Source organism: Hippopotamus amphibius, chromosome 6 (assembly GCF_030028045.1).
Source record: "Hippopotamus amphibius kiboko isolate mHipAmp2 chromosome 6, mHipAmp2.hap2, whole genome shotgun sequence".
NCBI classification, from domain to species: domain Eukaryota; kingdom Metazoa; phylum Chordata; class Mammalia; order Artiodactyla; family Hippopotamidae; genus Hippopotamus; species Hippopotamus amphibius.
In genome coordinates, this window is record NC_080191.1 from 146,726,260 (window position 1) to 146,753,227 (window position 26,968).

The 26,968-nt window shown below is 35.9% G+C and overlaps 1 protein-coding gene and 1 long non-coding RNA gene across 2 annotated transcripts in view; one reads left to right on the top strand and one right to left on the bottom strand.

Annotated features, from left to right (window-relative positions):
- LOC130855181 (uncharacterized) overlaps nt 1–1,563 on the bottom strand; it is a 77,480-nt gene extending 75,917 nt beyond the window's left edge. The window contains exon 1 of the long non-coding RNA XR_009054242.1: nt 1,232–1,563. This is a non-coding gene — a long non-coding RNA (uncharacterized LOC130855181). The remainder of the gene's footprint in view (nt 1–1,231) is intronic.
- Nucleotides 468–25,297, top strand: SEC62 (SEC62 homolog, preprotein translocation factor). The gene is made up of 8 exons (XM_057738298.1): nt 468–789; nt 6,685–6,793; nt 7,820–7,925; nt 14,054–14,258; nt 14,502–14,594; nt 17,641–17,701; nt 19,611–19,730; nt 23,415–25,297. Exons 1-8 carry the CDS (start codon nt 754–756, stop codon nt 23,882–23,884), a joined length of 1,200 nt encoding a protein of 399 aa, XP_057594281.1. The 5' UTR covers nt 468–753; the 3' UTR covers nt 23,885–25,297.
- Nucleotides 25,298–26,968: the final 1,671 nt, after the last annotated feature.

Below are 26,968 nucleotides of genomic sequence, written 5' to 3' on the forward strand. Positions count from 1 at the left end.
TATTCATCTTATGAGTTGCTTGTACTTCCCTGAGTTCTTTCTGACTCTTGGATTCTAAAGGTGCGTTTTGAGAAGCAACGTGGAAAATGGAATGGGGAATCCAAAGTCTGTTTCAGATGAGCCCGACTACCCCCTACCTTGTACGGGGAAAGATACTTTGGCTTAGGTCTCGGCTGTGCCAGCTACCAACTGTGGAGCCTTAGATAAACCAGTTCATTTCGCTGCACCTCACTTGTCTCGGCTTTCCCATCTTCAAAATGGGATTAGTAGAATTTACACGTGGGGAATGGATGGTGCAGGGCTCACGGGCCAGAAAAGAAGTGCCAGTTACAGACGTCCAGCATTCCACAGGTCTCAGTAACTCCTCGGAAAAAGCTCCACCCCAAACCTACTGACTCCGGGGGGGTGGGGCCCCGGGAATCTGTATTTTAATAGCTTCCCAGGTGATTCAGATGCCCAGTCAGGTTTGAGAAGCAAGGACTCTTTCCAGTCTTCCTGTTCTTGGATCCACTTCTCAACTTCCTTCTGATCCCAGCGATTTCCAGTTCCCGTAACAAAAGGAGCCAAGGAAAGGGGAGAGAAGGCGCAGCCAAAGCCCGTCAGGCCCGCCTTGTACGGGCCTGCTGCCAGCCTCCCCCCCCCCCCCGGGCGCCAGCAGCCAGGTTACATAACGGGCCCCGCGGCTCGCTCTCGCGAGATTTCCGCCGCCCCCGCCTCGGTCCACGTCAGAGGCAACCGGGCGGAGCGGCCAACATGGCGGAACGCAGGCGACACAAGAAGCGGATTCAGGTAGCAGAGCCGAGCCCTGGGGTAGGGGAGTTTAGGGCTCTCGGAAGTGGAGGACTCAGGGAAAGCTCCCGGGAAGGGCGAGCGAAATCGAGGACGAGGTGGGGTGGGGTTCCCCCGCGAGGCCGCCGGTTGCGGGCTGCGTCGTTGCGAGGGGCCTGAGGAAGGGCAGTGTTGGCGACGGCGGAGACCGAGGCGGAGGTGCTGGGGCAGCGGCGGAAGGCAGGAGGCGCCGCGCTTGGAATCGGCCGCGGAGGCGCGGCCGCCAGCCCAGAGCGGCGGTGGCGGCGTCGGCCTGGGCCTGCGCTGGGAGGTCCGCGTCCTCCGAGCGCAGACACCGACCCTCCCCGGGTTCCTTCCCTCCCTTCCCCACCCCATCTTTTCGCCTTAGCTGTCCCGAAATTAAGGCCACGGTAATTAGGGTAGAAGGAGGCGGAGGACTGACCTAAAGCTGCCCGTTCTTTGTGCGCAGATGGAAGGACGGTAGGAGGGGGGAGTGACCTGGGTTTGGTCCACTGCCCCGGGGGCCCAGACGGCGATCTGCGTATCCAGATGTTCGTTTGCGTGTACCCTCCTTTCTCCTCACTGTTATTAACGTAAGCGTCCAGTTGAAGCTTTCCGGCTTTCTTTCAGTGACACACTGTAAATAAACAAAACTCTTGGTACTGCAACGAGTGGGTCGCGCCCAGAAACCTTTCACATGCCAGTGTGTCATCTTCATAAACTACGTAGCATCCCATTCCACATGCATGTCATCTGTATTTCTTCCCTGCAATTTTCCCCTGTCGTTCTTGCTCTTTGCCAGGAAGATTAACTATGTGGAACATCTTAGACTCAGGATGTTTGTAGTCTCGTTATTAGCTCCTGTGCCTAGAAACCTTCATACGTCGTCGTAAATTGATGGCATGTTGTAAATTGTTAGTATACTAATCACAGATTGTCACACTCATCGTTGTCTTTCTGTTCTTTACTCTTTCATTGCTTAGAATGACTTTTTGACTAATGTTTTATTTCCCCATTTTTATCACGTAACTGACTTACACCACAGGTGATTTGAGCTATACAAGTTAAAATTCTCCTGGTAAACTTTGAAGTCCTAGGGGAAAAAAAGATGCCAGTGATCAGTAAATTTGGAATTTTGAAATTGGGCCGAAATAAGAAAGTAGTGTCAAAAAAAGTACAAAAGGGGACCAGAAAGACTCAGATGCCCCCCCGGGTTCAGACAGGTCATAAAACCAAGGCTTAAGGTTATTATAGAAGAAGTTTCTGATTATACAATTCCTAGTCTTTCAAAATTTAGTGTATTGGTCACGTATGGATACATAATATACTTTTGTTAGAGTTTGTATTGAAGTTGTCAAATTAGTACTGCTGGACTTATATTTACACACATGGTACTTTTTATGGCCTTAAATAAACATTGTTTTTACAATTTCAGCTGTTCTTCGGTATTGTTGTAAAGGTGATCCTAATTCACTTTGAATTGATGCTCTATTTCAATTGTAATCTCATATTCATCAGAAGGATGAAAAACCTGTATAGTAGTAATAGTGACCGGGAGCTAAAACTTGAGCCAGACTGCCTTTTTGTACCCCAGTGTCAATAATTATTAGCTGTGTAATTTTGATCAGGTTACTTAACTGTTTTCCTCTATTTCCAAATCTGTAAGAACTATTTACCTTAAAAAAACATCCTCATTGGGTTGTTGTGGAAAAAAATAGGTGAGTGGATGACTTGTTATTAAAGGTTATAAAAGCTATTAAGAGTGCTTGACACATAACTCCTCTTTCCTCTTCCCCAAGGATGAAGGCTTTAGGATAATTTGTTTTGGTTTTTGCTAAGCACTCTGATATGCTGAAGATAGATTAACAGTTATCTATCTTTGAGTTGTGAGTTCCATAAAGAATGGCTGTTTACTTACTGTTGTTTAGTTGGAGATTAGATAAATGTGTGAGGATCTGAATGTTAAAAATCAGGTTGATATACTCCTAAGTGAAAATAAGTAACATTTTTCTCATCCTCCAAGTTTTCTGCATAACTGTGCTATGTAAAATGTTGTGGAGATCTTGGGAGTGCTACTTGGAGTACTACTATGCAGTCTCAACAAATTAATAAAAATGTACATTATCTTATAAAACTCCTTTTCTTCCCTCCAGAGAATCAGAAATTCTATAATATTGGCATTACTTTAGACAAAAATCAAAAGTAATGATCAAATTCAGAGTTGAAGTTACAGAAGAAATTCTATTGTAAGACTTCGGTCAAAAAGATCTGTAATATTAACTCAGTTTCCTGTTGTTTGTTACTTGATGTTTCATGTTTAGAAAAGATTTTTATGTTTAATAGATTTAATGACCTTGAATTGTAATTTATATATGGGGGAAAGGATTGATACAAACAAGTTCAGGGTTTTAAAAAGTAGTTAATTTGTATGCTTTTTCTAATATAGCCTAATTTTAGATTCTGATATTGCATCAAAGTTGGAAGCAAGAGAACTCTTTTGTCACATTTCCTTCTTGGACTCACTTTACTGGTCACTGAAAACCGAAAGTGAGCTACATGTTCATTGATGTTATATTGGGACATTTTCATGATTGAGATTCTCAAGTGAGAGTGATCTCAATTCAAATTAATAAAACATTTGAAAATAAATAATTGTAAGTTTTCTAAGAAATGCAATTATATAAATTTTTAAGAACATACAATCAGTGCTTATAGGTTAACAAAGTGCTGCTTACTAGAAAGGTTAATTTAAAATCCTAGTACCATGAAATTTTAGAGTTGAAAACGATTTTCAAATAGTAGGGGTTTTTGGAATCCTTTTGCACAAATGCAGGTCTTATGTAAAAGCAGAGTGGTGGGCCCAGAGCCCCATCACCTCAGTACCCACTACTTCACTACAATTATCCCTCATCATTTAAGCTACTTTTAGGATCTAGATCTAAATTACTAGGTATAAAACATTGATCTAAACCATTAACATCATTTTACAGATACACTGAAGTTCAGTGAGGTTATGTGGCTTGACCCAGGGTCACTCATCAAGATAGTAAAACCAGATTTAGACCAAGTCTTCTAATTCCAGTTGAAGGTTCATTCCACCACACCATTGATAAAATAAAAAATAAATATAAATAGTTCTGACATACTTTAATCTTGCAATCTTTATATTAAATTATACAACAGAGACCTAACTTGACTTGTCGCTGCTAAAGAGACTCATCCCATTTAGTTTTCTGCTTATGTGTTAAGTATCTAGTTGAGTTTTGGGACATTTAAATGGCTTATTCATTCCTAGAAATTTTATAATACCTGTATCTCAGTTAACTTTGCTGCACTCATCTGTCTCCCTGTCAATAAAACCCTGACATATCATGAACCTATCTGCTTAATTTCAAAAAAGGGAAGAAAAGGGAAAGTTTAGGATTATGTAGTCTGACTCTGGCACCTTCTGAAGAAAACAGATGGAACCTGGGAAGCCAGTTTTCTGAGTGAAAACTCCCCCCAGAGGCTTAATGAAGGGCTTACAATGGCAGAGGATGGGGGACTTTAGAAGGGCACTGCCAAAGTCAAGATGCAGAGACTCTTGTAAAGCTTTATTAGTAACATGCTGTGTGACTTTAAGCAAATTATTTATCTAAGGTCCCCTCCAGCTTTCAGATTTTAACCTATTAACTAACCTATTTGTATTTTCACAAATATTTTATACTGCTTGTATAAATATACAAATTGACAATTTTGAACTAATCGTTTTCTTTTGCTCAATTCACTCAGCAAGCTTATTTGTTACTTAAGCTTATTTCTTTTTTTTAAAATTTATTTATTTTATTGGCTGTGTTGGGCCTTTGTCGCTGTGCACGGGCTTTCTTTTTAGTTGTGGTGAGTGGGGGCTACTCTTCGTTGTGGTGTGCCGGCTCCTCATTGCCATGGCTTCTCTTGTTGCGGAGCACGGGCTCTAGGCCCGTGGGCTTCAGTAGTTACAGCACATGGGCTCAATAGTTGTGGCTCATGGGCTCTAAAGTGCAGGCTCAATAGTTGTGGCGCACAGGCTTAGTTGCTCCGCGGCATGTGGTATCTTCTTGGAGCAGGGATCGAACCCGTGTCCCCTGCATTGGCAGGCGGATTGATTCTCAACCACTGCGCCACCTAGGAAGCCCAAGCTTATTTCTGTTGAATATGGCAGTTTAAAAAAATTCTAGTCATTTTGGGGGTGGGAGGACTGGGGAAATAATTCTAAGTCAAAAATTCTGTAGGATTGAATGAAGCCCATGGCTTACTGACTCTTGATCTAATATTTTTTTTCTCAAAAAGACTATCTTAAATACCAGCTAAAATAATATATAGTTAGAAATGGTAACCCCAGTTTCATTGTAGTGTTTGTGTTGAAGTATTCTAAAATAAAAATATTTGTTAAATAATTTTAAAAGAGTGCTCTACCCAAACTTTCAATTTTTGTAATTTTGAATTGTGAGTTGCGACAGCCAGCATCTTGGTGTTTGGGTTGGCAGTGCAGCCTCAAAACGTATTGGTTCTTTGCTTCCTCATTCTAAGACATTTGCGCTCATTCATTGAGCTACAGAGTTCTCTTCATTTGAGGGTTGGTGAGCAGGTTTCTCTTTATTAGTGTGTGATGCTATTCCCAAAAGGTCTTTACTTTTTGTCAGGAGGTTTCTAGAAAAGTTAGGAAAATATTCTGAAGATTTCTTCACATCAAAAGGGAACAAAGAGGGGAGGTACTATAGTCTAATGTATAAACAGGAAGAGGATAAGACTGTTTTAGCCTGCAGCAGGGGAGCAGTGAGAATGAAGATTCCATGGCAGGCTCTTCTATATAAGTAGTTTCCCAAAGTCTCTTGGTACTCTTCTGTAGCAATTGTTCTTTCTGGCTTCAAAGCCCCAGCAGATGGCACAGATCCTGTACTGTTAGAGGCACTCTGTAGTATGTATAACTTATATGTGGTGTAATGAACATTCCACAATATTTCACAGAAGATAATAGAAACTTTTTAAGGATTTGAACTTGAAGGAGGAGCAAGGAAGGAATTGGTTCTGTTGTACAGATATCTTGGTAGAATTCACTACTTTTCTAGTCAGATGTTTAAGGGAAGTTACTGATACTTTAAGAAAGTATCAATGAATAAGTAACTCTGTGTCTAGTTGAGAGAGATTAGCCAAGTCCATGTTTTCTGGGTCTGTTCTCTTCATTCTTGCTTAGTAGTGCCTTTACCAAGGAGGGGAATGAAAATAGAATACTTGAGTCTGTTTTTGCAGTTGTGGAAGAGTTTGGTGAACTTGAAGTTAATTGTTAAAATGAAATTTTAAAATGATGTAGATTCATGTTGTATCAGATTCCCTAGTGTATAAGAATAGAAAGGACTTTTCAGTTTCTTTTGTATCCTGATAGCAGATCTTATATGTAATGCCTCTGTCAGCAATCAGTAGCTTAGTACCTGTATGCCTGTGTTCAGCTTTGGCTGTTATTTAACATTGTTTATGGTACCTGTTTCTACTTACTTTGGCATGTGGCCACTCACTATTGACAGCCTCTTAATGTTTTGAATTATTGCCTTATGGTTTATAAAAAGAGACCAGGCAAGAGTGAAGGTGAACTGGTACAAAGTGATTACCATACTGGGAAAACAACTCAAAATAAATGCCCTGTAGCTGCGGCCAAGATGCAAGCAGGTTTGAGCCCTATCAGCTTGTATTTGAAAAACATGTAATTAAAAAAAATCTCCATTCTGTCTTCTGTATACATTACCAGGTCTGCTCTAGAAAAAGCTTGAAAGAAAGGCTTGTACTAAACTTAAAAAGATTTTCAGGAGAGATCTGTAAATTCTCCAGTGTATGAATGTCACAAGTAAACGATTACATTAAATTAATATTCTTACTTTGCAGGAAGTTGGTGAACCATCTAAAGAAGAGAAGGCTGTAGCCAAGTTTCTTCGATTCAACTGTCCAACAAAGTCCACCAATATGATGGGTCACCGGGTTGATTATTTTATTGGTAGGATTACATCAATCAAATTATATTTGTGTACATATCTTATGAAGATACCTAATTTGGGGATAGATTGATGTTTTAAAAATGCTTTCCAAGCGTGATTGGTGAAGCAAGGTGATGAGCATATGACAATTGATTATCCTATTCTTTCCTTTCATGATTGAACCTGTCAATAATAGAAATAAAAGAAAGTACTTTTTAATAACATTTGTTGGAAATTTTTCAAATAGGACTTATTTTCAGTACTAACACTAACTTTTATTCAAATAGTAAATGTACTTAATGATATTCTTTTTGTAAAACTCTGGCATAGAATTCAGTGTGAAACAAGTCTGTCAGAACCAACTTGGGAGCTTTTGTTCTTTACATAATCCAGATAACTTCATTATAAACTAATATCATCTGTAATATTGCCCCATAGCTTATAAATTAATAGTTGTTGAGTTTGTCTAATCAATTAAGATTGAATTACCATTATAGAGAAAAAATTCCTTTATCTTCTCTTCAGTGTTATGATTAATGATTTTGGTAGTCATTAAAAGTTTATAAAAATAGACATGCTGTTCTTTTCAGGTCTCATATATTTAGCTTCTTCCAGTGACAGCAGTAGATTATTCACAGAGCTTATTCCTTGGTGGGTTGTGGTAAAGCTTGGTGACAGAATTTCTGTTACTGAGGTAGAGGAAGAGTTTTGGTTTGTTTATCCCATATTATGATTACTTGATAAGAGTGATATTTACATTTATTTTGAATTTTTTAAAGAACATTTTCTCATTAATTTATCTTTAGTTAATATTTTTGAGTGGCATTTATTTCACAGCATTACTTTAAAAAAGATTCTCATCAGTATGTTTCACAAATTGAGGTTTTGAGGAACTGTTTGTCATGACTTTGTCAGACTTAAATTTTCTCTTGAACTTGGTTTTATTTTTGGATGCCAGAATGTTGAAATTTGCCTAATAGAATATTATTTGGATAGACACAAATTCCACTGTATACTAAATTTAAAATGATAAATTTCTTCTTTAGCTTCAAAAGCAGTGGATTGCCTTTTGGATTCAAAGTGGGCAAAAGCCAAGAAAGGAGAGGAAGCTTTATTTACAACGAGGGAGTCTGTGGTTGACTACTGCAACAGGTAGTTTTTATTTCTTAGTGAAGGATAATGTAAATAGTAATTTAAAAATATTCTCCATGGTCCTGAAGCACCTTCCCTATTTCACCATTAAGTATAGTGCTATTACAACATAGCTCAAGCATAGCTTTTACATGTAACCTGAATTTCTTCACTACCTCTGGAAATGCATTTATTTGGTGTTAGACTATCATATTTTTATAATTTTTATTTATATTCTGTTACATTTGTACATTTGCCAAGCTGACCAAACTGAAAAATCAGCAATAAAAATCATATACCAGTGCCTATCATGAACAAAAAAGTTCTTTCTTTTCTAGAGCAAAAGTTGGGGAATCTTTTCCAGAACTTTTCAGGGATTCCTAATAGACCTGTTGTCCCTGTTTTATTTTTTCAGTTCCTCCTGAGCCCTTAGCCAGGTTCCCTTACCTATTTTGTTTGTGATTGCTAATGTATTCCTTGTGATATCAAGGCATCTGCAACATCTGTTTCTTCTTGATTCCAAGATGAAGTATAGACAGTTCAGTAACATATCCATGTTTTTTATCAGTACTTCTCCTTTGGGAAAAACTTTTCATGGTGAATGGTGTACAAAAATCACTTCTCTGGGGAATTCCCTGGCGGTCCAGTGGTTAGGACTTCGTGCTTCCACTGCAGAGGGCACAGGTTTGATCCCTGATTAGGGAACTAAGATCCTGCATGCTGCATGGCACAGCCAAAAGAAGGAATCACTTTTCTCTTGGAAAGAAGTATGCTGGGTTTTGTTTTTTCCCAGTTTTTCCCTTGGTTTACTTACTACTTAAACGTATTTATTAAGATGTTAGCAAATCAAATTTTGTTTTTGTGACACTAAATTTTATAATTGGTAGGAATTTGACATTTTAGATTATTTTATATGTTTAGTAGGGAGATACACATAGCATTTACTAATATATTGTTTAATGGCATTTAAAGTATCAGCCACATGAGATGGCTCTTAAAAACCACTGTTTCACAACCTGGTTTCTAAAGCTGTAAAGTTGAAGAATTTTTAAATAATAAGAATCGTTAAATAATTTTAAGAATTTCTTAAAATTCTTAGCTTCCAGGGACTTCCCTGGTGGACCAGTGGTTAAGACTCCATGCTTTCATTGCGGAGGACCCAGGTTTGATCCCTGGTCAGGAAACTAAGATCCCACAAGCCACACTGCATGGCCAAAAAAAATAAAAATTATTAGCTGCCAAAAACTAGAGTCACTAATGGATCTTTCAGAAACAATGAGAATTTCATTGTTGGGGCAGGGATTAGCTAACAGTGGTGCAGTCAGTATTTTCCTTTACAGCCATCTGTGACTTAGAACTCCAAAGTGCAAATTTCCCTGCCTGCCTCAAAATAGACTTATTTTTTTAATATAGTGTAAAAATTAAAAAGTGCTATAAATGCAGAAACAGAAGTTAAATCACTTGCCCAACGTCATACAGCTAGTAAGTGGCTGAGCCAGAGTTCTAAATCCAACCATCTGGCTTCATAGGCCATGTGCTTAACCACTGTGCTCATTTACTCTTTCCTCCAAAATGATGATACATTTTATGAAGCAGAAATTAAGATGAAGGATTAACCTGTCGATACTATTTGAACATTAAATCTGAGCCCAAATATGCGTCACTTGGCCTTTTAGGAGACTTGATACTTCGTTATATGAAAAGCCAAGAAAAACCTGAGTACAGAGATTATCCTGGCAATACACTCACTTTTCACGGTATATGTTATTCCCATTCATACCAAGTTTTTTGTGTCCTTTTCGCACCAAGATAGAGAAGCATAACTAACTAAATTTTTCAAAGCCATTTCTAATAATAACCATGGTGACCTCATGATGGCCAGCTCTCATGGGTTCCTGTCAGACTACAGGCAAAACCATGAAGGGACACTTGTCCTGTGTCATTTTCTGAAGTGGGCTTGAGGGAGTCTGAGGAAAAACAAAAGAAAACAGGAAACTAGAATGATACACAAAACAATCTTTTCTGATATGCTCAGTGCCTCTTTATGGCCTGTTTCAAGTACAGACTCTTCAACCTTTTATGTAGAATCATCCTAAGCCCCCTGGTGACTTTGCATCTCCAGCCCCCCAGTCTAGTTATGTCCTTCTCGCTCTCACTCATATACCATACCCATTCTCTCTTCTGCTCTTTCTTTGATAATAACCTGCAACTTTCCCCAGATGGTTCTTCCTCTATCCTACCTGCCTCTCGATATAAAAATCCCTCAAATTCCATCTCTACCATTTAGTATTCCCCAGTCCTGTAGCCCACATTAGTCTAATGTTCTACAGAATTTATAAAGGTAATAGCATACAGTTTAGTCCTTAATTATTTAAATAGAATTGTCGCATATGTGTTAGTTTTTTTTTAATTTCTTGCCTGCTAAATCTGAAGGCAATTGGAGGGCTTTTATACTTCATTGTAATTCCACAGCAATTAGCACAGTGTGGCCATTCACCATTGTCAAATAAGTGAAAGTTCTAAGCACATGTCTGGCATTTAATAAACATTTATTAAACCTGGGGAAAAAAAATAAAAGGTGAAGAAAAATAAGCAATTTAAAAGCTTTTTACAAGTTGCTTTTAATCCATTCATCTATTCTATAAATACTTATCAAAAAATTATTATAGGCCAGGCCTCAGGAATACAGAGATAACTGTGACTTGGTTCCTGCCTCCAAAACACATATCATAGTCTGTTAGGGAAGATTCATGACTAATTACAATACAGGGTGTTCTGTAAGAAAGACAGAAATTGGGAAACTTTAAGAATGGCCTCAGAGGGAAAATGTTTTAATCAAATTTTGAAACAGAAATAGGTGATTACCCATCAAACAACAGGAGAGTAGACATTTGATCCTGGCAGAGGGCACACTACATACTGAGATAGGAAAGTATAAGTAGTCTGTGAAAATGTTTATATAGATGAAATATATAGATGAAAATATATACATGAAAATGTTTATATAGTTTATATAGATGATTTGTACTGTACAGTGTGTTTAAAGCTAAATAAATGGTGGCACTGATTTTATTACAATAGTAAATGTCATCTCATTTTTTGAGCCATAGAGTGAATTGAATTGAATAAGTCAAAGATTGTACTTATTAATGAATGGAATGAGGGTAGAATGTAACGATTTGTAAAACCAAATGTGTTTGTGTTTTCCATAACTATCAATATTAAATGAAATTCAGGATTTTGCTACAGCAGTAGTAATGGCTAACATTGAGAACATGCATGCCAGGGACCACACTAAACAGTCTACATGCTTCTCATGTAGTCTTAGAAACCTCTACGAAATAGATACCCCATTTTAGAAATAAATTAACTTACCCAATGCTACATAGCCAGTCAAGTGGTAGAGGTGACATTTGAACCCATCTGCCTGAATGTGAACTTCTAACACCAATTTGATTGGTTAATAGTCTTACTTTTCTCTCATGGGGGTGGGACAGCTGTGTAGAAGGAGTAGCAGAAGCAGATGTTCCTGCTAATTCTCTGCTCTTCTGTATCTGCTCATCAGGGGAAGAGTATTTTTTTTCTCCTAAAGTTCTATGGTTTATTTTTTTAATTATTCCTTTTTTTGTTTGTTTGTTTTTTGTTTATTTATGGGCTGAGTTGGGTCTTCGTTGTTGCATGCGGGCTTTCTCTAGTTGTGGTGAGCGGGGTCTACTCTTCATTATGTTGTGCAGGCTTCTCATTGCAGTGGCTTCTCTTGTTGTGGAGCACAGGCTCTAGGCGTGCAGGCTTCAGTAGTGGCAGCCCTTGGGCTCAATAGTTGTGGCTCAAGGGCTCTAGAGTGCAGGCTCAGTAGTTTTGGCACACGGGCTTAGTTGCTCCGAGACATGTGGGTTCTTCCTGGCCCAGGATTTGAACCTGTGTCCCCTACATTGGCAGGCGGATTCCTAACCACTGTGCCACAAGGAAAGTCCCTAATCATTTCTTTGTTATGAACATTTTTTTTTCACTGAAGTAAATTTGGGAAAACTTTGAAAAGAATACAGAAGAAAATCCAAATTACTAATAATATTGCCTCATAGATAATTATATTACCATTTGAGACTATAAACTCAAGTATCTGTGTGTGTGCACATGTACTCTTTTTTTTTTTAGTGGAAAATATTTTATTTCATTGTTTTTCCTATATGCTTAATATGTGGAAGGCTATAATATGAACCCTAGTATGAAATGCTGGTTTTCAATTAACATGCAATGGATAAGATGTCTTTTTGTTTTCACATTAACACATTGTTGACCAGGGGAATTTTTGTAGAAACTAACGCTGTGGCATTAATAATGTCTCTGGTCAATAATGTGTGAAGTTGTAATGCATGATCCTCATAGAAAATCTGGTAATTATGTAAATATAAAGATAAAGAAATTAGAATATTTTCATTATAAATTTTTGTAAGAAATTCTAAAGTAGAGTAAAAATTAAAGATTCCCCCTTCATATTCAGATACCCACCACTACTCTTAAATTTCAGTGTCTACTCATAAGTAGTTAATTATTAAGGGTCTCATTTCAGATTTTTGCTTGTTTACATATATATGTATATGTGTAGCAGATATTAATGATAAATTCTTTGGGGGTATTTCAGTCAGTGGCTCAATTATATGCTGTATAGATCTTCTGAACAAGTAAAAGTCCAAATGAGGAGACCTAGAAATTAGCTTTGTGGAGATGTTCATGGGGTGGACCTAATTGGGCAGCAGGAAGAAGCCCAGCCAAGAGGGTCAAAACACAGGTGGGCGCGAGATAATGATCAGAAATAAGCGGTCTTTAGGCAAGAAGGAGGCATCTAGTTAGCAAGTGGTATGATGTGCTAGAGCAGGCACCAGTGGAGTTATTGAATAGAAAGATGGATAGTTACCATTAACAGGCACAGATGGTGGCAGTGAGACCTAGCTTCTAGGTTGTGTTTTGGTAGTTGTGCTTTATCAAGGCAGGAATAAAGAAACAAATCAGAAACTCTGAAACTGGAACATAAGTTTTGAAAAGATGGCTTTTAGATGACAAAGGTGAGGGTAACCCAGTTTCTTGAGTAGGATTAGAAAAGATTGAGTCAACCAAAGTTGACTTAATTTGGGGTCAGCTGAGCTTCTAAACTTATCAGATAAAGAAATGAACAAAGCAAGGGTCTCACACTTAAGTTTACAGTCTAGTGAAGGAGGCAGACAAGCATAACATATATTGTATATTAAACTAAAAGAATAAATGCTGTGGATAGGATCACAGGAAACAAGAGGAAGGATAGGGGATAGGTTTATAGTTTTAAACAGGGTAGGCCTAGTAGAGAGGGTAGCATTTGAGGGAAGACTTGAAAGAAGTGAGAGAGTAGATCAAAAGAACATGCTTGTTTGAGGGAAGAGCATTCCAGGTAAAGGAAACAGCCATTGAAAATGCCCTGAAGTAGGAATATTAACAAAACAAACAAAAAACTGCTAAATAGAAGAAAGATCAATGTACTGAGAGAAATTAGTGAAGCAAAGAACACATAGTGTTGTTTTGCTAAATATGTTGTACAGTTTTCAAACTTGATACTGTGAAGAGTTGTTTTCAGAGTTCAGAAATCTCACCTTACCATATTTAATTATTCATTAGTTACTTGAAGATATTTCATTATAGTGACAGGCTGAATAGTGAAGTACATGGAGAGAAGAAAATAACATCAAGAAGGACAGCTGAAGACACGATTTGAGTCAGTCAAATCATGGGCACATTTTTAATCTGTTAACATTTCCCCATATATTTATATTCCACTTATGTCTGCTCTTGAATTTGAGACTTAACTTTAAATAAAAGTCTTGATTACTCCTAATGAACCTAGAGAAAAACTTAAGGATAATTCCAAACCTATAATCTCATTAAATTATATAGTTAAAAAATGAAAATTAGGTTGACAAGTTTCATATAATCAAATTGGCTGCACAGGTTTTCAGTTAGACATTGCTGATTGTTTTTCCGTGGCCTTACTAGTTGTAATTTCTCTTGTGAGTTGCCAATGTACGTCTTCCTTTGCTCATTTTATTCAAGTCTTAATAGACTAAAAAGTCTGTATCTATAGAACTTTTAGGGAATGTAATGTCATATCTTTTATTCCAAAGGCTTTTAAAGAAGCAGTTTTTTCATCGGGCATTAAAAGTAATGAAAGTGAAGTATGAGAAAGACGTAAAAAAAGAAAAAGAAAAAGGAAAAGCTGAAAGTGGAAAAGAAGAAGATAAAAAGAGCAAGAAAGAAAACCTAAAGGATGAAAAGACAAAAAAGGAAAAAGAAAAAAAAAAAGATGGTGAAAAGGAAGAATCCAAAAAGGTGATTTCAACTAAAATTAAGTGAAAATCAAAAATTATTAGGTGCACAGTATCACAACTGGCATATGATCACTTTTAAAATATTATGCAACAGCCACTTAAACCATAGTAGGGTTCTTATAAATACCATGGTTGAGAATTTTGATTTGTGTCTCAAATAGTGAAACTTTAACTATATGAGTATCATATTGCTTTTTGCTTGTTTGTAAATGTGTTTTTCTCTATTCGACTTGTTTTTTAATAGGAGGAAACTCCTGGAACTCCCAAAAAGAAGGAAACTAAGAAAAAATTCAAGCTTGAACCACATGATGATCAAGTTTTCCTGGATGGAAATGAGGTGAGAGTATTTAGCTTCTAAGTAGAAATCCAATTTTCCATAGGAGTTTTTAGAGTTATCTTTGATGCCTTCACTAAGGAAAAAAAGTAATTTAGATAGATAAATTTAACCATGTAGATACAAAATCTGCTTTTTACAAGTGAATGAGTTTAGATTTATAAAACATTTATTAAATCAATCAGAATTAGGTTCAGTTGTCTGAGATAGATAGGAAACATGAAATAACAGTGGCTTAAAACAAAACAGGTACTTGTTTCTCTCTCGTTAATGAAATCTGAAGGTAAGGAGATACGGCAGCTCCAGGGTGGATCTGAACTTTTCTGCCTGTGTGAGGCAATTAGTAAAGATTACCCCATGGTGCAAAATGACTGCCAGCCTTATATCTGCAGCCAAAGGAGGGAAGGAGAACAAGAGACATGCTTCCTTTTTAAGGATACTTTCCAGGAAGCTGGCAATTTTATTTCTCCATGGATTCCATTGGCCAGAACCTACCCACATGGTCATGCCTACCTGCAGTAAAGTCTTAGAAATGTATTTTTTATACTGAGTGGTCATTTGCCCAGTAAAATACAGGTTTTCCTTTACAATCAAAGGAAAAAAAGAAGAATGGTTATTGAGGGACACCTACTGGTTTCTGCCTCTTACAGTTAGACACGCTGCTGTAGGAGTCTAAAATTTTCAACATTACTTGATGCTTTACTCAAGATCATTTTTATTTATTTTATTTAATGGGATGTTTGTGTGGTGGTAGCCTTCCACGAAGACCACTTAATTTAGTCACTTAACCAATACAAAAACATTTAGTTATATTCTGGCCATTAAGTTGTTGTGAATTTCTTGCTATACCTAATACAAAAGTAGTATAAATAGAAAGTAGTGGTTCCTGGAGCTGTGAGCTTGAAATTCTGGGAAGGCTTTTCAGAAAACATGTGCACTAGGCTCATTCCAGACATACTTACATGAGGATCTCTAGGGTGGAATCTAGAATGAGTGAGTGTGTGTATGTTTGTGTGTGTGTATGTGTGTGTGTCTTGTATGATGTATCCCTGGGTGATTCTGATGTTTACCCCTGCTTAAGAGCCAATGTAATAGGATACCACAGGTCTTTCTTAATGTGAAAGCTCAAATACCTTCAGTTAAACATCAGGCATTGGACTTCCCTGGTGATGCAGTGGTTAAGAATCCACCTGCCAATGCAGGAAACATGGGTTCGATCCCTGGTTTGGAAAGATCCCACATGCCGAGGAGCAGCTAAGCCCATGCGCCACAACTACTGAACCCATGTGCTGCAACTGACTACTGAAGCCCACTCAAAGTAAACAACAACAACAACAAATCAGGCATTGTCTATATGCCAAGTCATTTTTGTAGGTGCTGGGAATAGCATGATAAATAAGATAAAATTCTCTTCTTGGAGGTCTTATAGTCTAGTAAGCATACAAGCTTTTAAACATGGTACATACCATTTTTAAAACATATCTCATTTTATTGTGCTTCTCTATTATGCTTTAGAGATAACGTGGTTGTTTTGTTTTGGGATTTTTTTTTTTATACAAATTGAAGGTTTACAGCAGCCCTGCAAGTAAGTCTATCAACTCCATTTTTCCAACAGCATTTGCTCACTTCGTGTCTTGTCCCAATTTGGTATTTTTCACAATACTTCAAACCCTCCTCCAGCAAAAAAAACTATGACTCACTGAAGGCTCAGGTGATGGTTAGCATTTTTTAACAATAAAGTATTTTTTACTTCGGGTATGTACATTGTTTTCTTGGACATAATGCTACTGCACACTTAACAGAATGTAGTATAGTGTAAACATAACTTTTATATGCACTGGGAAGCCAAAAAAATTGCATTATTGCGCTGATCTGGAGCTGAAATCGCAATATCTCTGAGGTATACTGTATATATTATACAGTACAGTATAATATAGTACAGACGTGTACTATATTATAGCATGGTGAGTATTATGATGGGAGAATACCAATTAGGGATAGTTAAGAGAGGATAAGGAGGGTCTGGAGATCCTGGACACTTGGCCTGAGCCTTGAAGGATGACTGGTAAATCGCCAGGTGCGCTGCGAAGGAGTTTTAAGTCTGTCTGACAAAGGAAGCAGCCCGAGCAAAAGCTTGGGTGCTTGCATCCCAGAAAGGCTAAGATTTTATTCTGTAGGAATACGCAGATTTTCAAACTTTTAAATGGGAAACATCTTTAGAAACTTGTTTCTTTAAAATGCTAAATGGCAGAAGTGATGTCTGTGGATCCAATTTCCAGGATAAATGTACAGAGTTAAAAAAGAGGAATGTTAGAAATAGAACCAAATCAAAAAGGCAGTAACAAAGAGCTCTGGTCAAAATAGAACCGGGAAATGGAAGAGTACTGTTATTTATAGAAACTAAGAGATAAAACTAAGAGTTTTATGGTTGATGAACAGAGTTCTAATTATTCTAAATGATGTAAATTTCTATTGTATAAAGTAAGCTTTAAATCAGTGGTTCCCAGCTGTGGGGCTACAGACCCTCCATGGGGAGCTGGCAATGAAATTATTGCAGGGAGTCATAGAATCTTTATGTTCACTGAGCATGATCTTTAATAATGGATCTTTGCATCTCATCAGTTGGAGAGAATGGTGGAGTTGAGAGCTGCTGGATCTTTAGTAGGGCCTGACTGGAATCTGTCATAACTGTGCTCTTAGACTGGTTGGTTCTACTCTACTCATGCCAGTATACATCATTACATTAGGGACAAAAAGGCTGTACAATTGCTGCTTTTTAGGTTGAATAAGTAATGGTTAAGTAATGGTTCAAACACAGGAGTAAATTCTTAAAAGCATGCAAGTACATAAAAATGTACTTAACTGCATTACATAATTGATAGTTTTTAAAATAACTTTCTAACTGAATGGATACCAAAAGAAACACTGCTACTAAAGGAAAGGCCTTTGGAATTTGTTTACCTTTAAAAGTAGTTCCTATATGTTAAGAGGTTGGAAGTAACTGTTGTTACTTAGAACTTTAAGCACTGGTGTTTCTTGATTCTTCTAGGTATTTGTGTGGATCTATGACCCAGTTCACTTCAAAACATTTGTCATGGGATTAATTCTTGGTAAGTACAATATCTAAAATTTAGAAAGGAATACAGACAGTGGAGGAGCCAGAAAGAAAATGTTTAACATAAAATATTTTTTAAGTGCATTTTAAATAAAACCAGAAGATAAATGATAAACTGAGGAGAATATTTGCACTACATTAAAGCAAAGATCTTTAAGAGATTAACAACCTGCTAGAAAAATGGTAAAGGTAGCTCACAGATAAAGAAATACAGTGACCAGTAATTGTGAGTGATACTTAATCACACTCATATTAAATACAAATTAAAATAACAGTGATTATCAAAGAGATTATAAAGTTTAATAGTACCTACTCTTAGTGAAGCTCCAACACTTAAGAAAAACTAATACTCTCCAATAATTGATGGTAGGTCCATTGTTTTATTTTTTATTCAGGGCAGTTTGGCAATATCTTCCAAATTTTAACTGTATTTATACACACTAACCTAGCTGTTCTACTTTTAGGAATTTATCCCATGGCTGTTCCTAGTACAGTTGCACAAAGTATCTATTTAGAAATATGCATTGACACTTTATTCTAATCCAAATCCCTAAGACTCTATTTAGGAGGGTGATTAGCAAATATCTTTCAAGTTTTAAATGCCTTTACCGTTTGACCTAATAGTTACACTTCAAGGAATTTATCCTGTGCTGTAATCACAATTGCACACATGTACATATACATTGGTATTTATTACACTCTTGTCTATAATAGGATAAAACTGGAAACAGTTCAGATCTCTCAATAGGAGGATGGTGAAATAAATTACAGTACAACTGCATGCCAGAATATCGTGCAGCTTTTGAAGAATTAGGGCATGCTCATGGAAAGACATCTAGAATAGATTAAATGAACATTGTAAAAGAGTAAGAATATTAAAGGCTCGTTTTTGTAAAAAAAAGAAAAAAGAAAAAAAAATTCTGTTTAGGTAGTTTTAACTGTATATAGGCAGTCTCTAGGAGTACAAATAAGAAACAGTAGTAATTAACTTCTGGGGAGTGGACCAAGCATTGGATGGAGACTTCACATTATACCTTTTAGTTTGTTTTTTATTGTTTTTTCTTTCATTGTCTTGGAGGCGTTTTTGTCTGTTTTGTTTTTTTAATATAGGTGTATGTTATTCCTATAAATTCAGTGGAAGGAGGGGAGGTCATAGGGTTTGGGGGGGGGGAGAATGGTTTAACAAGTAGAAAAAAACAGCAGTTAAGTTTGATCAGTATGATGTCATAGAATCCTATTCAAAATAATAAATCCAACCCTTAGCTTAGAAATGAAATAGCTAGAATTTGAATCCTGATCTCTCTTGCTCTAAATACCTAAAAACCAAGCCTTTCTTTTGATTGTTCCATGTGGTCCCACTGTACTTAGAAAAAGAAACTGGAGATGCTTGTGTACATTTTCCCTAACTACCAAAAATGATCTGTATCAGAATCACCTGGTGAGCTTTTCATTCGGTGGATGTTAACGCTTCAGCCCAGAACCAATCTCCAGGGAGGGATCTTTGGAATCATTTTTGGTTAGTTCTGTTGTTTGGTTGCTGTTTCTTTAAGCTCCCCTATTTGGTAGACAGATATCTTATAGTCAGAAAATGAGGTTGAAAACAGCAGTAGTTGATCATATAAGGAGCTAACAGTTTCACATTTTTAGACAACACTTTTTTCTAATTATATATAATTTAAACTGGAAAAATCCTAACCTAATTTAAGAACAGTGGTTAAAATGTTAGGTCGAACTATGAAATGGCTGATAGTTGACCATTTTTTACCTATAAAAATAGCCATTTTATGTTTCAGTATATCTATGTTTTATTTCTCCCTAGGAGTATATTCACTGTTAAGGCAGCTAAGCCATTTAAGATTTTAATCTAAAGGTTATGTATATAACTTTTTCATTTCTTGTTCCAGTGATTGCAGTTATAGCAGCCACCCTCTTCCCTCTTTGGCCAGCAGAAATGAGAGTAGGTGTTTATTACCTCAGTGTGGGTGCAGGCTGTTTTGTAGCCAGCATTCTTCTCCTTGCTGTTGGTAAGTATTGTCATTAGTAAGACTGACCTCAGTCAGAGGTAGATAATGTAAGTGAATCAAGAAATACATGGGCCTACTTTTTTGGGTCATATCCAGAAACTAACTCAGGCTTGAAGTAGTGTATGTGCTTGATTAGATTTGGTCTGTTGTGTTGAAAGGATTTAGAATGTCTTAATCTGCAAATAGATGTGCTTTAAAATTTAGCTACCACGAAGACTTTAATATTTTTACAGTGGTTGATCATTTATTAGACAGTACTTTCAGTAAACACTTTTTTTACTTAAGGCAAATGAAACATATTAAACATTTACATTTTATACAATAAATGATTAACAGTTGATTTGCCATTTTTAGTAAAAATCAGTTTGTACCATGTACCAAAGTAAACTCTTGATGCATTAACAAGTTTTAAAATGTTTTTTAAAATCAACAAGAAAATGTGAATAATGTTATTTTACATTTCTGGATGATTGGGATCTTTCATAGCTAAAAATAAAGCAATATAAAAGTAACCCAATTCAGAAGAGGAAATTCAAAACAAGTGATTAATATATGAAAAATGCTTATCACTAGTTATCAAATAATAAAAATTAAGATAGGTATTTTTGCTTACATAATTAGAAAGTTTTTTTTTTTTGAAATGGAAATACTCAGTGCCAAGGAGGGTTTGACTATAAGGAAATATGTGTAAATATAAATGGTGGTGGTAGTTATGAGTGATTTTAATGTTCTTCTTTACACTTGTCCATATTTTTTACAATGAACATGTTACTATGGGAAAAAAAACAAGTATTATTTTGCTTAAAATTTTACTCTTTGAAGATTTTCCTGTATAGGGTGAACTGGTCTAATTTAGATTTTCATTTTGGGAAAGAAATAGGAATTTATTTCTGCTTATCTAAAGCTGTTTAGTGATTTTTTTTTTTAACCTTATATATAATTATTTGAACCATTGAGAAGCTTATGTTGGTATATGGCATGGTACTAAGCTCTGACTGTTTTCCTCAAATGACAGATCAGCTTTTCCACCAGGACATATAGGAGTACTTCTTTATAAATTTTTTTTTAAAACACCCACATTACTGATTTAATATCTGTTTTCAGAGGACATATTTGACCAAGATTATCTGAACAGAGTGTGTGTCTGAGATTCTATGATATATAATTTAATAGATTCTTAGGTTTATAAAGCATTACTGCTATAGCCCTAAGCAATTTCCCTCTGCACATCCCTTCATCCTGGACATCAGGGTGTCCTGAGTTGGTGCCACCATCCATGAACCCAGGAATTCATCAAGTATTTTCATTCAATTCATCATGTTTATGGGCCTCCATTTTTTTCTTGGATCTCTGACTCTGTGTGAAGCCTTTTTCATCCACCTTTTGGTTTTTCCTTCCTCTTGCTTAGTGACCTTGAAAATAGCCCCTAAAGCTCCTGAATGTAACACAGCACATTTGTAGGCCAAGAAATAATATCTAAGAGTGTGAAGCAGGTAACTAGTGGTAGTTTACTACCTGCATCAAGGATAAGAAGCCATAAACTTTTATCTGCCGTTAGATATGCTAATGAAGTTGGTGTCTTCTGGTTCCCAAATCGCTGAAAATTTAGAAGCTCTTTGAAATTTTTCACCAAAGGTTTTACTCCACTGAAAAGAACCCACTTAGTTATCTTTTATTTAAACCAATACAGTAATTTATGGTTACTATCTTGTTTTGCTTTTTAATGTGTTGTTTCTTCAGTAATGTTTTCTATAATTTTTCATTTTAAGTGTACTGTGAATTTAAGTAGCATTGTGCATTAAATAGTCTTGTGAATCTAATCAGAAAATAAACCCAACATTTTTGTTGCTTCTCTTAGAAAATTCCAAATATACTTTCAAGTGATTTTGATCTGTACACCACTTATAAATTGGAGATTTTTTTTATATTCCCTCATGAAGTATTATATATTGGTCAAGATTATATTTGGTGCTACCTTGAATACATATTCTTAGTATTGCCATTTAAAATAAGATCTTTGGCGATTTTCTAAATATGTCACTTTTAGTATAGAAACGGTATGACGATACATATCATAGTGGTTTCCTCATGATTCTTCTCCTTTTGCCCCTGAAAATCTACTGCGACATAGAGGAAAACTGTAAAAAATGTTAGAATTCTGCTACACCCAATTTATATATGGGGTGAGAATTTAGATTTTATTTGCCATTTCGATATTGCTTTTTCTTGGATTTGAGGCAAGATTTCATGTTATGAACCGTCTTACAGCCCTTTAAAGCCTATCATAACACATCATAATTCTATTTGGAGGAAAAAATATGCGGCCTCCTTAAGAGATGTTCATTATTTCTTTTTATCAGGGGGATTTATTCACTGATTTATTCCATAATTTCAAGCATATTTGCCTTTTTTGTTTGTACTACAAAAGAAACTGATGTATATACAGTCTTTCAGAATATTTATGTTCTTTTGTGAAAATGGAAATTACTGCTTTATAAAAAGTCAAGGGAGCTATAACCATTTTATTTTCTGTCCAAAGCAATATAATGGAAGACGCATAGATGAGTTTTCCTCGGGCATTACTTGAAAACAGTGATATAATTATCAGTAAAGAAAACAAAAACTAAAATAAAACCAAAAAACCTGCCATAATTGATTAGTCCATAACATTCACATAATCATGACCTTAAAAAAAACAAACAAACAGGCAAATCACTCACTCAGCTCTGTATGTTTGATAAACTAAGAGAAAACTATATGAAATATGGGGGGTTTGTGTTTGTGATAGCTCATTACTATAAACTTTAAAATTCTCAATTTCTTCCATTATCTAACCACAGTTTTGTCATATATTGCTCTGAGAGAGTAACTTCAAACTTGTTTGTTGAAGTGATCTGGCTTTCATTAGTATTGTATATTTCCTAATATTGGGATAAGGTTGTTTTCCTTAAAATAAACAGAAATTATATACTTATTTAAGAAAATTGTAACTTTTAGGAAAATGTTCTCTTATTGTTCAAAAGTATTTTTACTTAGAAGACTTATCCTTTAGTCAGGGTAGGCACATGCCTTGAACTCTTAGGGGCCCACAGAAATGGTTTCATTTTCATTTCTTTTAAAATCAAAAGTAATATATACACATGTATATAATAGTGAACCTATGCAGGATTATATTTGTATTTATACCCGTATGGTCATAAAAAGCATAATTTTTATTATTTTTTTAATGGAGGAATGCCTTACAAAGGCAAAAGTGTCTGGGGTCTAGGGAAGTCATGGTGCAGCCCTGCTTTCTCCTTTTTAAGGCTTAAGATATCCTTCATTTATTTCCTTTTTCTTCTACCATGGTCTCATGCATGCTTTAAGGTCCAGCTGGCAGCTGTGCTTATTGAATTATAACATCGCAAAGTGCATAAATCATAAGTATATCCATGAAACAGCACCCAAATGAAAAAACATAAAGCAATTTTTTTGAATGGCATTGTAGCGTTATGCCCTCAAGTTCAGAGAAGAATGTTCTGTGTCTAGAATACTCTTGATAGCTGTTAAACTAGGATTTAATTGTTTATATTTAAGGTGCATGTTATATGCAAGTAATGTTTTCCCACTTTTTCATTAACAAATATTCCCTGCTGTCTGAGTCAATGCTTGAATTATTCAATCGGAGAAATTTTTCTCCCACAGCTCGTTGCATTCTGTTTCTCATCATTTGGCTCATAACTGGAGGAAGGCACCATTTTTGGTTCTTGCCAAATCTGACTGCTGACGTGGGCTTCATTGACTCCTTCAGACCTCTGTACACACATGAATATAAAGGACCAAAAGCAGACTTAAAGAAAGATGAGAAATCTGAAACCAAAAAGCAGCAGAAGTCCGACAGTGAGGAAAAGTCAGACAGTGAGAAAAAGGAAGACGAGGAGGGAAAAGCAGGACCAGGAAATCATGGAACAGAAGGCTCAGGTGGAGAACGGCATTCAGACACAGACAGTGACAGGAGGGAAGATGACCGATCCCAACACAGTAGTGGAAATGGGAATGATTTTGAAATGATCACAAAAGAGGAACTGGAACAGCAAACAGATGGGGATTGTGAAGAGGAAGAAGACGACGACAATGATGGAGAAACAGCTAAATCTTCACATGAAAAGTCATAATCTGACTAATTTGGAGACTAAATAAGTGCAAGAGGTTGGATTTTCTATGTTGGCTGATCATCATAACGTACACGTGACATTTGTAGCATTCTTTAACTCCATTTACTGAAATGGATTTGACATCCAAGCAGTTATATTCAGTCCTTCATTTCATGTAATACTATTATTGGTACAGTCTAAAGCCATTTATAAGTTTTATCTATTTGATAATTTTACAGTAAATAGGTCTCATTTATTTTGATAGTTATCAAAGATGCACTTTCCACAGTGACATTTAGGTTAATGGCATTTTTTGATAGTTGTATGGCTTTTTACTGTTAGACTAATCAAAATAACTAAAAGGGATAAAAACAAACACCAACATTGCAGATTATACAAAGTTATCTAGCCATTTTACAGTTTCTTGGGATGCTTAAACTCATTGTTCTTGATAGTTTAGCTTCTGTTGATTATAAAATTATACCAGAAAATTTCCAAGATTCTGAGTTAGCAGGGTTCAAAAGCATTTTGTGGAAACAAGCCAACTAGTAATAATGCAGCAACACTTTTAGTTTAGCTACACATTCTCCTTTTCCAACTTAGGAAATCCAAACTGATTTGTACACCTGATTCAGAGTAAGATGGTCATCTCCAACAGAGGAAGCAAGCAGCATTTGGTTGGAAGGCGATGGCTCTTCTTCCCGTTTCCTTGTCGTAAAGTAAAATGTATTCTGTACATAATTTACAAATAAACATTTTATTTTAATTGTTACTTATTGTTTAGACATTTTCTCAACACTTAAATTTGTAAAATTAAGACCATTTAAGGGTATGTTTTTAGAGAAATGGAAGTTTCAATAACCCACAAGACATCTGTGATCTTTCTACAGCAGCTTCAGTTTTGTGCCAACATTCCATGTATTTGAATATGAGTTAAAACAATCCTTATTAAATAAGAGCAGACTTTAAGTAGCTGTTTGTACGCCTTAATGTTCATTTTGATTTACCTTAAATCTCTGCATTCAGAAATGGGGTGCTGTATTATCAGACCAGGAGGACTGCTATGAAAGATAATTTACTGTTCTAAAATATCAATTTAAAATAAAGAACATAAAACAGAAGAGAACCATTGGACTCTAATTGCTTTAAACTAGTTTTGCAGTTTGATTTCATGTCTTGCAAACCTTAGTTACAAATCTTCAGGGAAAATCGTGTGTTTACTTATGAGCATAATCATTCCTTGGAGCTACATACGCACTTATAAAATGATAATGAATGTTAAATCATTTCCTTCAGAGAGCATTTTGCTTTGTAGTTGAAATGGGTGGTGTGTATAGGTCTTCATTTTTCTCTAGGCTGTTTCCCATCTAAGTGTCAGACTAAAGATGTTCAGTTTTTCTAATTGTGAAAAAATACACTTTCTGTATACTGACACATTTTGTTAAACATGGCTTGTTTGCTTCTTTATAGTATTCCTTGTAAGTGGACAGGAATGTGGCTGTTTGATGTTAATGCAACACTATCAAGGCTGCAGTCAGTCCATTTGTTTCCTCCTAGCAAATGTTCATTGATTTAAGTGCCTGGGTGTTTTCCCCTCACATTTTCAGAGCTCTCCTGCTTTATTTCTGCAATAAGGGATGTGTAATTATAACTTCTGAGCTTCTTAATCACCAAGTAGCATTAATACCTATTTTGGGATATGATAATGGTACCAGAAGTGTCTTTCAGAAATAAAAGATTTAACCTTTACTGTTGTGATAATGCCCAGGCACTCAATATTTATCCTTAAGCTCTCTATAATATATGTACTGTGTCTAATCTTTAAGACATTTGGAGCAGGATAGTCAGCTTCTTATTGATATGTGTGGATTCTTAAAGAATGTTAGTACAAATTTTTATAAATATTTGGTGGTCCCTGGGGGAAAATGTCATTCTTACTGTGGTTAGAAAGCAAGTTAGAAATTTCAGCTCTTTTACTATTCAAGGTTGTATACTTTAAACAAAAAATCAAAAGACTGCCACTATTATGTTTCTTAGAAAAATAGACGGCTGTCTTTGTTGACTAACATTAAATATTCTTATGCCAGAGCATGGAAAATTGTTTACATTAGTCAATGGAATGGTGATTTTTTTTTTTTTCTTAAAAAAGAACTTCAGGTTTGCTATGTTGCTGTAAATAGAAGCATGAAGCTTTTGGGTAATGTAGGATTTATTGTGAAGTGGGTATAAATTGGCCTAACTAATAAGCAGGATTGAATTAACCAACTGAGTCCAGATAATAATAATAATGCATTTGTGATTGTGAAGTCAATGTATTAAATAGATTGTTTCTCCTTTTCCCTCCCACTGATTTCTTTAATTTTCAAACTACATGGCCTTCTAGAAGACTTTAATTGAAATAATTTGGATTTAGCCAGATACTATCAAAAAGTAATAAATTTTAATATATCACATTAAAATTATGCAGTGGTGATGGGTTTTAATGTTTTCCGCCCTTCTGGTTTTACATTATGAGTACCAATTAGCTGCTAACTATAGAAAAGTCATCTTGTATCTTTTGTAAATTGAGTTTTCTTTCTTGAATCTTAATTAGGAACTGGAAAATAGCAAGTACAGTTGATCATCGTTGTTCATGGTAGTTAGGTTCTATAAAGTTACCATCAATACGGAATTAACAAATGCTGAACCATTGCTCCTAGGGGAAATACTGGGGTTATTCTGTGAGCCTCTGGCCACATTTTCACGAACTAATCAATACATAAACTTGTTTTAAGTGTCTTTGTGTTCTGTTGATTTACTTAACACTGAACTCATGGTAAACATGGATAGCTTCATGCCTGCCCCAAGCGTTTCTAACACGTGCACTTTCTCCATAAGTTCTGTCACAGCCTTCTAGTACTTAGGAACACTAGACAGCATTTCAGCACTACATTTGGGAGCCATTTTAAACAGTAAAATCACCAATTAAAAAAGCACAAAAATACAAAAAACAGTGCACTAAATAGAACAAAGAATGCTTGTTTAAAATAAGAACTGAAGCAAGAGCACAGCATGTCACCTTGTCAACCTCAACTGGGAACATATGCATTTGGGCAAGTCGAATTT

Bases quoted from the DNA above. Each gene is read 5' to 3' on its own strand.
- SEC62 (XM_057738298.1), top strand. From the start codon at position 754: ATGGCGGAACGCAGGCGACACAAGAAGCGGATTCAG. The intron at 790-6,684 runs GTAGCAGAGCCG...CTTACTTTGCAG, and splicing joins GACACAAGAAGCGGATTCAG to GAAGTTGGTGAACCATCTAA. The intron at 14,595-17,640 runs GTGAGAGTATTT...TGATTCTTCTAG, and splicing joins TTTTCCTGGATGGAAATGAG to GTATTTGTGTGGATCTATGA.